Source organism: Artemia franciscana, chromosome 19, assembly GCF_032884065.1.
Source record: "Artemia franciscana chromosome 19, ASM3288406v1, whole genome shotgun sequence".
Taxonomy (NCBI): domain Eukaryota; kingdom Metazoa; phylum Arthropoda; class Branchiopoda; order Anostraca; family Artemiidae; genus Artemia; species Artemia franciscana.
Genome location: NC_088881.1, coordinates 5,973,090 through 5,987,702, shown reverse-complemented (window position 1 = coordinate 5,987,702; position 14,613 = coordinate 5,973,090). Strand labels below are relative to the sequence as shown.

The 14,613-nt window shown below is 39.5% G+C and overlaps 1 protein-coding gene across 3 annotated transcripts in view; it reads right to left on the bottom strand.

Moving 5' to 3' along the window:
* Window positions 1-14,613, bottom strand: part of LOC136039217 (uncharacterized) — a 91,612-nt gene that overhangs the window by 26,429 nt on the left and 50,570 nt on the right. For all 3 annotated transcript variants that reach the window (XM_065722748.1, XM_065722749.1, XM_065722750.1), the window contains 2 exons: window positions 9,610-9,714; window positions 4,367-4,484 (listed from right to left, as the gene is read on the bottom strand). In XM_065722748.1, the coding sequence (XP_065578820.1) occupies window positions 4,367-4,484; window positions 9,610-9,714 (223 nt within the window). The remainder of the gene's footprint in view (window positions 1-4,366; window positions 4,485-9,609; window positions 9,715-14,613) is intronic.

Below are 14,613 nucleotides of genomic sequence, written 5' to 3'. Positions count from 1 at the left end.
CAATTTCTCTGAAAAACCTCTAGCATATCTTAATCCACTTTTTGAAGCACCCATGCTTCCATATATGATCAATGTCATCACTGTAGCTTCTAATATTCTAATCTTGGTGTTCAAACTTATCTTCCTATTATTCAAAAAAAAAAATTTAACTGTGAAAAAAACACCCTAAGCCTTGGCTATTATACTTTTAACATCTTCACTGCTCCCACCGTCTTTACTAATAATACTACCAAGGTAAGTAAAGCTGCCCATCTGATCAATCTTTTCGTAACCAAACGTCACGTTGCCAGCTTCACGCTTTCCTAGCCTTAGTGACTTAGTCTTCTTAACATTAATTTTCAAACCTATTCTAGCACATCTCTAAAAGTTCGTTCATTTTGCTCACACTTTCATCTAGGATGCTTAATCATCAGAATAATCTAAGTCCATGAGAGTTTTCCGTCCCCATTTGATTCCATAGTCTCCCATTGCCTTTCCTGTACTCCTTAAGACAAAGTACATCAAAATGATCGATATAAAGGGGAATAGAACACAGCCCTGCTGAAATGCTGATTTAACACAAAACCAGCTGCTAACCGCATTTCCTACCTTAACCCCAGCAGTGTTGTTCTCTTATATTTCATTAATTACTTTAATGTATTTATCTGGTATACCACACAAGAATAAGACTTTTACTAAAACTCTTCTATCAACAGAATCGGACGCTTGCTCATAATCTATAAAACAGAGGACCAAAGGTGTTTGACAATTCAGGCACCTTTGCGTTTTTGCTAAAGGCAACTTTTGCTAAAGCTCTTCTATCAACAGAATTGGACGCTTGCTCATAATCTGTAAACAGAGGACCAATGGTGTTTGACAGTTCAGGCACCTTTGCGTTCAGGGGTCTCAAATTTTAGTCTCCGCGAAAAATATCGGGAAGGCGCTGGGGGGGGGGGGAAGAATATTGTTCCTAAAACCTTCGCAAAAGTGTACAGCAACTTCTTTAAGGTTTCTTGGCGATCGGATGGACAGCGCAGTAATGCATCCAGAACATACACACACCCCAACAGACATGCATTCGATATTATTTATATAGATAAAACACCTCCTTGTCTATCTTCTTTCCTCCTCTCCTTAATGGATTTCCTTACTCCGGTCTATCTCCTTACCAGATGAGAAATACCGAACAGCCACTTAGTACGTATATAAGAATTCTCATGCGAATAACACAATATAAAAATAACTGGATAATTTGCCTCGGGAATAGGCAAGGGAATACAATGCCTGAATATGAACAGCATTATCAAAAACCTCAGAAATGTCTACTATGCAGCAGCGTAACGACTGCTTCTGCGCAAAAACTTCTTTTCAGCAACAAGCTGTGTGCAAGATTGTCTTCTCACCTTAGTTGTAATATGAAAAATCATGCTTAGAATATATTTGAGGCAAAAGAATATACTAAAAAATCTTCATTATAAAACAAGTTAAAGTAATCGTCTATAATTTGGGCACGAATCAAATCGAGATCGATGATCTTTATCTTGTTTAATGCCCTATTTAAACGTTGTGATCTCCTACGGCATAGGGCATCATAGGAGAATTTGCTCCTATTCCTTCCTTCAGCACAGGAATTAATTCACACATACTCGTTGCAAGAACTCTATATTGACAAACGGATACTGGCAGGACTGAACCACATATATACCAAATTTGAAAAATGTTTCTGAACATACTGATCAAATACGGAAAATATGTCATTACAAAGGCGAAATGACTCTATACCAAGTCGTTTTGCTATTTGAAGCATTCTACGTGTTGAGCCTTGCATTATGTAAGCAAAATTTGCCTTCCTTCTTCGTTTTTGCATGATTGCAAACCCTACACAAGATGGGGGTCTAAATCGGTTTCCAAATTAGAAAAATATTCAGTTTTCTTGGCCCACCCATGGGGTACACCAGTCACGTCCATTCCATAGTAACTCGCGATTGGAAGACCCAGCTCTTAAAAGCCGTCAATGATGGTAATAGCAATAAGTATATTCAGTCGTCCGTTTTTTAGACGTGAAGCAATTATTACACTTATCAATACCAATTCGTTTCCTTAGGTTTATGAACACGTATACAATTTTCTTAGGAACATTCTTAGACTTCGTCAGTAATTTATTCACATAGTTTTTCCCATTTACATGGGATAGCCCCCCCCCCCAAAAAAAAGTCGAATCAGGCTCTTTAAGTCTCAATTAATTGAACCTCTCTTTGAGTGATATCTCAAAAATAAACAGTAGCGCCACTAATAAGTGAGACATAAAATATCGTGAGGCAATAAACTTAGAATAGTTTAGTGTCCAAACAAAACTTTCTTTTCTTCTGCGTGGTAACGAAAGTCATTTTCAATCAATCAGGCATTCTGAGTCAGATTAATATGCCTGAGTATAATACCTTTGTGGGGATAATACAGCCGTGTAAACGATCTGCACGTGCGAACAGCATGCATTGAACATGGCGATCAAACTACTCTCCTTTTTCTCTTTACTGAACTCTAAAATCGTTTTCCAGGAAAAAATGTCATTCTCTTTTACGTTTAATTTTTTTGTCATTATAATTTCTTTATTAATTTTTACTTAATTTTCAATATCTTAATTGTTTCAATTAACATTACAATTTTTCACTTAATTATCACTTTATCCACTAGTTTCTTTTTTTCTACGACAAGAATATTCGCTTTGTAATTTTGCGCACAAAGTAAGATAAATTCAGGTGAATAGCTAGTACTGATTCCTACTGCTATTTCCCTTGATTGAATTGCACCGAAATGCGAATAACACCACTCGGGATAATTAGAGGTAACAATGCAGACGCTGTGAACATGTTCCAATTAAATCTTAACCCGAAGCTTCGACTTCACCCTTCGCATGTACTTTCTCTTTTTCTCAAGCAGTAAAAAAAATTCCCCTTGCTGATAAGTGTCCATTTAGTTCTTCCACTTTAACCCTTGCCATAAAACAAATTTCCTCCCCTCCGCAATACTTTCTTAACCCTAGAATAGAGACAGATGGGGATAATACAGATATGATGATGATAATAACTTTAAATTGCAGGGTTGAAAAGTGAAATTGTTCTAACTCGCCATATCTAGCACGGTGTACGTTATTGGCGCTGTGGTCGAGCGTAATTTCATCATCATCAGCAAAAGTGGCTCGGGCGTTAGTCAATCCATTTTTTTAAAGGAAACAAAACAAAAATAGATAATAATAAAATATATAAAAAAGAAAAGTAGCTAAAACAAATAGATAAACAAGAACTAAGAACTCATATGGCACTTGTGACGAGGTCGGAAGAGCGAAGAGACAAGAGCTCATATGGCATGATCTCTAGCAAAATTCTAAAAATAAATAGATTAATTTAAAAGGAAAATCAGAGGCTTAATACCGGTCGAGATTCAAAATAAGAGCTCTCAGACACGAGGTCCTTCTAAATATCAAAATTCATTAAGATCCATACCTCTTTTTTCTAATTTTTCCTCTCCCTTCAGCCCCCCCCCCCAGATGGTCGAAGCGGGGAAAACAACTTTATCAAGTATATCTGTGCAGGTCCCTGACACACCTACCAATTTTCATCGTCCTAGCACGTCCAGAAGCACCGAACTCGCCAAAGCACGGGACCCCCCCCCCCCAACTCCCCCAAAGAAAGTGGATCCAGTCCAGTTACGTCAATTACGTATCTACGACATTTGCTTATTCTACCAACCAAGTTTCATCCTGATCTCTCCACTCTAAGCGTTTTCCGAGATTTCCGGTTTCCCCATCAAACTCCCCCCTCAATGTCACCAGATCTGGTCAGGATTTAAAATTGGAGCTCTGAGACATGAAATCCTTCTAAATAAAAAAAAAATTTAAATTACCTCACGAACGGTCACGCGTTCTTAAGTTAAAAATACTTCAATTTTTCAAATTTTTCCGAACTAACACCCCCTCAAACTCCCCACATGACAGTGGATTCAGTCCAGTTATTTCAATCACGTATCTAGGACTTGTACTTATTCTTCCCACCAAGTACCATCCTGATCTCTCCACATCTAAGCGTCTTCCAAGATTTCAAGTTCCCCCTCCCCAGCTCCCCCCAATGACACTGGATCCGGCCGGATTTAAAATAAGAGATCTGAGTTAATAGATACTTCTAAATATGAAATTTTATTAAGATCCGATCACAACTTCGTAAGTTAAAGTAACACATTTTTTCTAATTTTTCAGAATTAACCCTCCTCCCAACTCCCCCAAAGAGAGCGAATCCGTTCCATGAAACAGTGCCATGTTTTTAAGTGCCATAAAAACAGAACGAAAAATAGCAATAATAAAAAGGAGAACAAGAAAATAACAAAAAAGTTGTACTCAGAACTGTAGGATCTTCTGCATATACGTCATCGCCTACTTCTGCTTCCGCCATTGCTCTTCTCATTTCAGGTGACGGCCTAGTGATGGTATCACTTCTCATATCCACAACATGAACCTAAAATTTAGGCTAAAATCAATTTTAAAGGATTTACTTTTCTCTTCAGTAGTGAGGCCCCTGCGCTTTTAACAAAGCCCATAGCCCTTTCTCCTTTCTTCCTTTAATGATTTAAGTTGAACGACAATTCCCTCAGGGCAAGCCGCAGTTTACGTCATAGAGAATGTTTTCTAAACAATGAAAGCGCAGGCTACGTAATAGAATTTGCGAGTTCCATAAAAGTTTCTATGAGTATTTAAAAAACATTCAGGGGCTTCCTTACTCTGGGATATTTAAGATTGCTACGTCACAGTGAATGTTTACTTTTACATGTTATGTTTGCTTTTTACCTAATAGAGAAAAAACCGGACTATAGCAACCAATTCCAATGGGCCCCCTAGCATCCAATTCCATCGGGGTGCTAGACACAGATTCCGATGGGGCCCTAGGATCCAATTCTACTGGGGTATTAGCGTCCAATTTCAACAGCTCTTAACCTTACCACCCTAGCATCCAATTTCACTGAGGGGGGGTAGCATCCAATTCCAAAGGGGCCCTAGCATCCAATTTCACCGCCCCCCTAATTTAACAACTGGGGCTCTAGCATCTAATTTCACTGGGGGGAGGGCTTGGCTTTTTAAATCCATCGGGGCCCTAACCTAACCAACGGGGGTGGGATAGCCGTAGCAACCGGTGTCACCGACAAAACACGTTTCAAGAAGTTCCAAGATTTCTTTGGTTGTTATTTATAGGGGACAGTTTACTTATGTTAAGGATGATGTATATTAACATGACTTAAGGGCCCGAGGGGAATCCCCACTTGCAAGGTAGAGGGCGCACACTTAGAGAATTTCGTAATGACGGTGCAAATATGGTGTCACAAACATTCAGGGCTTCCTTACTCCGAGATATCCAAGATTTTAACGTCTTTGCGAATGTTTACTTTTCCATGTCATGTTTGCTTGTTACCTAATAAAGAATGCTTGTCTTAAAAAACCTACGAGGGCCAGGAAAAACCTTCATGGCCCACTAGTGGGGGACCTTAAAGACGCCGGACCCTAGCAACCATTCCCAATTGCATCGAGGTCCTAGAAACCGATTCCAATGAGGCCTAACATCCAATGTCATTGGGCCCTAGAATCCAATTATATTGGGATCTTAGCATCCAATTTCATTGGCCCCTAACCTAATAACCGGTGGCCCTAGCATCCAATTTCACTGGGGGCCCTAGCATCCAATTCGATCGGTACCCTAGCATCCGATTCCCCACCCAAAACCTATTAACTGGGGCCCTAGCATCAAATTTCACATGGGGAGGTTCTAGCATCCAATTCTATAGGGGTCCTAACATAATCACCCGAGGGGGAGGAGTAACCCAAACAAACAATTTCACTGACAACACTTTTCAAGAAGTTAAAAGATTTCTTTGGTTGTTATTTCATAGGGGAATGTTTAGTTATGTTAAGGATGGCGCAGGCTAATATGACTTGTATCTTCCCCGTAGGGAATCTCCGCTTGTAAAAGTGGTGCATAGGCAATTAAGTAATATCGGTGCACACATGGGTGTTATATGATACTTTAAGATATTATTTTCTTTCAATACGTTTTAACAAAGAAACTTAATATTCCCAAGATTTTATGTCCATATTAGGATACGAAAGAGGCTTCCCCTCCATAGAGCGGTGCCTTGGAAAATCGGACAAACAAGTCATTCTACTATTATACAATTAAAAAAATCCATGGTTCACGTGTTTCCCAACCATCATCTCTGAGCCCTGTACCACAAAGCTATTGATTTTTGCTATATTAGATGCACCTGCTTGCTAAATTCTATTAGTGATCTAACGTGACATAGACAGGTTAAGTTACATAGGAAATATTAAACAGCACTGGCGTTAGATTTGTCACAAAGTAAATGGTTACGTTTGGTACTTTTATCTTGCAACAAGATATCTCAAAAGCACACTTTTGTACATACAAATTTCATTAATAAAAAGGTTATAAAATCTTGAAATCACAGGAAAAGCAGTTAAAGCATAACAAACGAAAAACCAAAACGTGAAAAAAGCTTATATGAGATAAAATATAAGTAAAAAGAGCCATGAATTTACAAAAGGTGGGGGTCCTAGCAACCAATTCCAGAGGAGAGAGTTGATATTAGAGGTAAATTTAAACCCTATTAAGAACTATTTATGAGAGCTTTAATGAGTTTCTTTGAGCTAATGCATATTCAAACTACCGCGACAATATGTGGCTAGCCCACCCAGGCAAGCAATTCAAAAGGGAGAGAGTTTTTATTAGAGATAAATTTAAGCAATATTGAGAGGTATTTCTGAGAGGTCATAATCGAAATCCATCATTTCTTTTGACTGAGTGTTAGTTTTCAGTCCCCCTGAAACTGTTAGTGTTAATAGAGAGAGAGAGAGAGAGAGAGGAGAGAGAGAGAGAGAGAGAGAGAGAGGAGAGAGAGAGAGAGAGAGAGAGAGAGAGAGGAGAGAGAGAGAGAGAGAGAGAGAGAGAGAGAGAGAGAGAGAGAGAGAGAGAGGAGAGAGAGAGAGTTAGACATACAAGCACGGAGAAAGACACAAACGTAGAGGGAAAAACAAACACACACACACAACCAATCAAAGTCAGAAACACAGGCACACACACACAGGAGAACAAACAAACACACAACCACACCAAGTCAGACGCACAGGCACACACACAGTTAGACACAGAGGCACGGAGAAAGGCAAACACAGACACTCGCAAACTCACACTATTTTTTAAGGACTGAGCCTTTTTATTACATACTAATAGGTTAAGTTAACCTAACCGACACACAAAAGGTAAGGTTAGATTGCGCGCCATCTAACCTAGCCTATATGTATTCTTTTGTGTCTGACTGTGTGTGTGCCGGTGAGTCTGACTCCTTGCGGTTTTTTGTGTGTGTGTTTTTCCCCTATGTATTTTTTCTCTCCGTGCCTGTGTGTCTGATTGTGTGTGTGTACCTGTATGTCTGACTTTGTGTGTGTGATTGTGTCTTTACCTCTACGTGTTTTTTATCTCCCTCTGTGCCAGTGTTTTTGACAGTGTGTTTGCCTGTGTGTCTTACTCTATGTGGTTGTATGTACGTTTTTTTCTTCTGTATGTTTTGTCTCTCTCTCCGTGCCACGTTAGAACGCATCATCCTTAACATAAGTAAGCATTCCCTGTTACATAACCACCAAAGAAATTTTGAAACGTTTTGTCGGTGAAATTAGTTGCTAGGGCCTCCCCCAGTTGTTAGGTTAGGGCCCCGATGGAATTGGATGCCAGGGCCCCCAGTGAAATAGGATGCTAGGGCCCCTTGTGGTTACATTAGGGGCCCGATGAAATTGGATCTAGGGCCCAAATTGAATTGGATGCTAGGGCCCCATTGGAATCGATTGCTAGGATCTCGATGGAATTGGATGCTAAGCGACACACTGGAATTGGTTGCTAGGGTCCGGCGTCTTGAAGGTCCCACACTAGCTGGCTCTGAAGTTTTCTTCCTGGCCCTCGTAGGTTTTTTCAAGTAGAAAATTCTCCATTAGGTAACAAGAAAACATGATATAAAAAAGTAAACATTTACTATGACGTAACAATCGTTGAAATCCCAGATTAAGGAAGCCCCTGAAGGTTTTTTGACCACTCAAAGAAACTATTATGTAACAAGCAAAGTCTATTGCCTAGCAATTACCCGCATCGTTTAGAAAACATTCCCTCTGACGTAACATGTACCTGAGTCTTGCTCTGAGGGAATCGCCGTTAAACTTAAATCATCATAGGAAAAAAGAGCAGTGGCTATGAGTGTTGTTAAAAGCAGCGGGACCTCACTACTCTCGTCAAAATTATAAAAACTTTTAAATCTTAAATCGCCACTGCTATATCAAAACTAAGAAAACAGTCACATAACACGAATAACAACATAAAAAATAACAATGAAAAACACATACACTAGTTAAAAAGACGAGAATATCAGGGGGAGGGGGCAAAGACTAAAAAATCCTGTTTTATTCAGGTTTCTGAAAACATTCTTCTCTATCAGAACTTATTTATTGCATTTCTTACCTTACGAGGGTGGCCAAGGCACCCCCGCTCAATCCTATATTAATAACCATGAAAAACTCTTGCTTAAAGTTCGTCCACCCTTTCCCAAAATGGAAAAAATTTATAGCCTCATACCTACATCTATATCTGGGTAAATCATAAGTTAATAGTGGCATTATCTTAAATAAGATTAGTAACTTCTAGTTTAACCCAAGTCAAAGTTTGGCTAAGGAACGCAAAGGGATCCACGTACCCCCATCTCATTAAAAGCTTGTGATTTTAGCGTTACCCTATATTTATTTAATAAACCTCACTTGAATTATTTTTTTTAGTATTATCACTCTTTGTTGAATAAATATAGAATACAGACATTGCCCAGCTGCTTGCGGGGCTCATGGACTAATATACTACGCATTTTTAGTTTCATTGGAGGGGAATTTTAGAAAGCTGAAAAATGGATGCGCTTCTCTAATAATGACAAAGAAACAATATGGGATCATCAGATTCTTGCTATATGCAGTAATACGCACTTTAGATATATTGATGATACAAAATATCAAAATAAATAATAATTTTAGCATTAAAACCAATATCTACTGCATATTCCATTTTATTCCGTTTGTTTCAAAATAATCCCCTTCCTTTTGAAAAAGATTCTGGCATCTCTAAGAGCAAAAAATATACTGATGATTACAAAAAAATCATTGTCCCCATAATTTACTATATAATTCATTTAATTTACTTGTTTCATTTAAATCACCTCCATTGCTTTGACAAAGAAACAATATGCGGTCATTAGAATCTTGCTATATGCAGTAATACGCACTTCAGATATAGTGTTACCCCATCTTCCATTGCTTTGAAAAATATATCCAAGATACTTAATTTTATCCACAACTTGTACCTCCTTCCCCTTAAACCAAAATTAAAATGAAAAAATATGCTGATGACGCAAAAATAAATTATTATTTTAGCATTACCACTACAATTTGCTATATAGTTCATTTGTTGCTATCTTTTTTTGTAATCTCGTACCCTTTGAAAAAGACTTACACCCCTACGAGCAGGAAAACAATATATCGATAATATTTACATCTTTTCCAAAATTATTTGCCTGCCGTAGACCTGCTTTGTATGAAGTTCCACTTTGTTGTTTGTCTTCCGTTAATACCTTCAAGTCACCAGTCATTTTTGAATACTAGAAGAAAAAATAAACTCTTTCAGCTTATCTCATAGACAATGACTCGTCTAAGATAAAATGGAAACTCAAGAGGTACTTTGTTACGTATGTAAATTACGAAACCAAATTAAACGGATTTACTCGTAACAACTGTCTTGAAAACTGGTTGTTCTTATCTATAACGGTTCAATTAATATTCTTGGGCACAGAGAATAGCAGATAGGAGTGGGGGGAATATGTGGAGGCCATATCCTCCGTATATTTTTGGAAGAACTGACTTCGATAAACAAAAAATAAGCACTTCAGGGTTTAATCCTCCTCCAAAGGGGATTACACCTTGTAGTATCTTGGCAGAGAATGATCCCAATGACGTCGTCAATCCAGAGAAGCAGGGAGGTGCAGACTCCCCCCTTCAGATTGACGTATACAAGAGGCCTACAAACTAAAAAGAGGTCGTAAGAATTACAGGTCATGGAGATTTAATTAATAGAGGGTGTCCATTTTCTACCACCTGGTTTAAATATTGCGGCGCTATATGTGCTGCTAGGTAAGGCATAGTTGTACCGTACTTGGAACATTTCTGTCACACTTTGCATATTTGCACCATACTTGGCATAATTCCAAAATGCCTAGCATAGATCCGTGACGCACGTGTCATCTGCTGAACATCATTTTTTAGAGTAGACAGCCCGTTACAATTGACTAGGATTACGGAGTCGTTAGTAATGGACCTGACTTGGTAAGTTAATAAGACCAAGTCAGGTCCGTAAAGAAATTAGTGAATACAACAAAACCCTTACGGAAAATCTGAGAGCAATATAAGTAAACAAGAGCTAAGAGCCCATATGGCACTTGTGATGAGGTCGGAAGAGCCAAGAGCTCATTGGCATGAGCTCTAGAAAATTCTAAGAATCAATAGATTGATTTAAAAGGAAAAGCATAGACTTAACACCGGTCGAGATTTAAAATAAAAGCTCTGAGACACGAGGTCCTTCTAAATATCAAGTTTCATTAAGATCCGATCACCCATTCGTAAGTTAAAAAACCTCATTTTTTAATTTTTCCTCTCCCTCCAGCCCCCTAGATGGGCGAATCGGGGAAAACGACGGTTATCAAGTCAATTTGTGCAGGTCCCGGACACGCCTACCAATTTTCATCGTGCCAGCACGTCCAGAAGCTCCGAACTCGCCAAAGCACTGAAAATCCCCCCCCCCCCCAACTCCCCTGAAGAGAGCGGGTCCGTTCCAATTATGTCAATCACGTATCTAGAACTTGTGCTTATTCTTCTGATCAAGTTTCATCCCGATTTCTTCACTCTAGGCGTTTTTCAAGATTTTAGGTTTCCAAGATTTCTGTTTTCCCCCTCCATTCCCCCATGTCCCCGGATCCGATTCGAATTGAAAATGGAGCATCTGAGACATAATACCTTTCTATATATCAAGTTTCATTAAGATACGGTCACCCATAAGTAAGATAAAGATACCTCAATTTTCATGTTTTCGAAGATTTCCGGTTTTCCCCTCCAACTCCCCCCAACGTCCCCGGATCTGGCGGGATTTAAAATAAGAGCGGATCCGGTCCGGTTATGTTAATCACGTATCTTGGACTTGTGCTTATTCTTCCCACCAAGTTTCATCCTGATCTCTCCACTCTAAGGGTTTTCCAAGATTTCCGGTCCCCCCAACTCGCCCCAATGATATTGGATCCCGTCGGGATTTAAAATGCGAGATCTGAATTACGAGGTCTTTCTAAATATGGAATTTCATTCGATCACTCCTTCGCAAGTTAAAAATACCTCATTTTTTCTAATTTTCCCGAATTAACCCTCCCCCCCCCAAACTCCCCCAAAAGAGAGCAGATCCATCCGGTTATGTCAATCACGTATCTAGAACTTATGTTCATGCTTCCCACCAATTTTCATCCCGATCTCTTCACTTTAAGCGTTTTCCAAGATTTTAGGTTTCCCCCTCCAACTCCCCCCAATGTCACTAGATCTGGTCGCGATTTCAAATAAGAGCTCTGAGACACGATATCCTTCTAAATATCAAATTTTATTTAGATCTGATCACCCGTTCGTAACTTAAAAATACCTCATTTTGTCTAATTTTTGCGAATTAACCGTTCCCTCACTCCCCCCTTATGGTCGAATCGGGGAAACTATTTTCCAATTTCTAATTTAATCTGGTCTGATCCCTGATACGCCTGCCAAATCCATCGCCCTAGCTTATCTGGAAGTGCCTAAACTAGCAAAAGCGGGACCGACAGAATTTACGATCGCTATATGTCACTTGGTGAATATCAAGTGCCATAAAAACTAATAAGGATTCAATTCATCGTTACTGTTAGGACTACTGTTATCATTTTTGGAATCATTTATTAACTGCTGAAATGCATAATCAAGGCTCAAATTATTAGCTTAAGAGATACATATTTGGACGGAATAAAATTAAATTTGACGATGTACGGTCTTTTTATGGCACTTGGTATTAACCAAGTGACATATAGCAATCGCAAATTCTGTCGGTCCCGGTTTTGCTACTTTAGGCAATTCCAGGTAAGCTAGGACGATGAAATTTGGCAGGCGTATCAGGGACCGGACCAGATTAAATTAGAAATAGTCTTTTTCCCGATTAGACCGTCTGGGGGGGGGGGGGAGTGGGGGCCCGTTATACTGAAAAAATAGAAAAATTGAAGTATTTTTAACTTACGAACGGTTGGTCAGATCTTAATGAAATTTGATGTTTGGAAGGATATCGTGTCTCAGAGCTGTAATTTTAAATCCCGACCGGATCTGGTAACATTGGGGGGGGGGGGGTATTTGGGAGGGGGAAACCTAAAATCTTGGAAAACACTTAGAGCGGAGGGATCGGGATGAAACTTGGTGGGAAAATAAACAAAAGTCCTAGATACATGATTGAGATAACCGGAACAGATCCACTCTCTTTGGTGTAGTTGGGGGGGGGGGGGTAATTCTGAAAAATTAGAGAAAATGAGGTATTTTTAACTTACAAACGGGTGATCAGATCTCAATGAAATTTGATATTTAGAAGGCTATCGTGTCTCAGAGCTCTAATTTTAAATCCCGACCGGATCAGGTGACATTGACGGGGGGGGGGGTTGGGAGGGGGAAACCTAAAATCTTGGAAAACACTTAGAGTGGAGGGATCGGGATGAAACTTGGTGGATAAAATAAGCACAAGTCCTAGATACATGATTGACATAACCGGAACGGATCCACTCTCTTTGGGGTAGTTGGGGGGGGGGGGTGTTAATTCTGAAAAATTAGAAAAATGAGGTATTTTTAACTTACGAACGGGTGATCGGATCTCAATGAAATTTGATATTTAGAAGGATATCGTGTCTCAGAGCTCTTATTTTAAATCTCGACCGGATCTGGTGACATTGGGGGGGGAGTTGGGAGGGGGAAACCTAAAATCTTGGAAAACACTTAGAGTGGAGGGATCAGGATGAAACTTGGTGGGAAAAATAAGCACAAGTCCTAGATACATGATTGACATAACCAGAACGGATCCGGTCTCTTTGGGGTAGTTGAGGGGGGAGGGTAATTCTGAAAAATTAGAAAAATGAGGTACTTTTAACTTATGAACGGGTGATCGGATCTCAATGAAATTCGATACTTAGAAGGATATCAAGCTCTTATTTTAAATCCCGACCGGATCTGGTAACATTGGGGGGAGTTTGGGGTGGGAGAACCTAAAATCATGGAAAAGGCTTAGATTGGAGGGATCGGGATGAAACTTGTTGGAAAAAATAAGCAGAAGTCTTAGATACGTGATTTACATAATTGGGACGGATCCGCTCTATTGGGGGGGGGGGGGTTAATTCTGAAAAATTAGAAAAAATGAAGTATTTTTAACTTACGAAGGAGTGATCAGATCTTCATGAAACTTCATATTTAGAAGGACTTCGTAACTCAGATCTCTTATTTTAAATCTCAACCAGATCCAGCGTCATTGGGGGGGGGGGCAGTTGGGGGGGACTGGATATCTTAGAAAATACTTAAAGCGGGGAGATCAGGATGAAACAGGATGGGAAGAATAAGAACCTGTCTAAGATACGTGACTGACATAACCGGACCGGATCTGCTCTCTTTGGTGGAGTTGGGGGAAGGGGGTAATTTTGAAAATTGAAGTATTTGTAACTTACGAAAGGGTGACCAAATCTTAATGGAACTTGATATTTAGAAGGATTTTGTGCTTTAAAGCTCTAATTTTAAATTCCGACCAGATCCTGTGACATTGGGGGGAGTTGGAGGGGGAAACCTTTAATTCTTGGAAAACGTAAAAATTGGGATATTTTTATCTTACGAATAGATGATCGGATCTTAATGAAATTTGATATTTAGAAGGAAGTCATGTCTCATAGCTCTTATTTCAAATACCGACCAGATCTTTTGACATTGGGGGGAGTTGGAGAGGGAAATCTTGGAAAAAACTTGGAGCGGAGGAATCGGGATGAAGCTTGGTGGATAGAATAAGCAAATGTCCTTGATACGTGATCGACGTAACCGTAGTGGATTCGCTCTCTTTGGGGGAGTTGGGGGGAGGGGTTCAGTGATTTGGCGAGTTTGGTGCTTCTGGATGTGCTAGGACGATGAAAATTGGTAGGCGTGTCAGGGAGCTGCACAAATTGACTTGATAAAGTCGTTTTCTCGACTCTAATTTTGATATTTAGAAGGACATCGTGACTCAGAGCTCTTATTTTAAATCCTGACCGGCATTAAGCCTCTGATGTTCCTTTTAAATCAATCTATTGATTGTTAGAATTTTGTTACAGCTCATACCATATGAACTTTTGGCTCTTCTTGCCTCGTCACAAGCGCCATATGGGCTCTTAGCTCTTGTTTTAAAACAATGTAGAAACAAACCCACGTTTATGCAACCCACCATTCCAAAT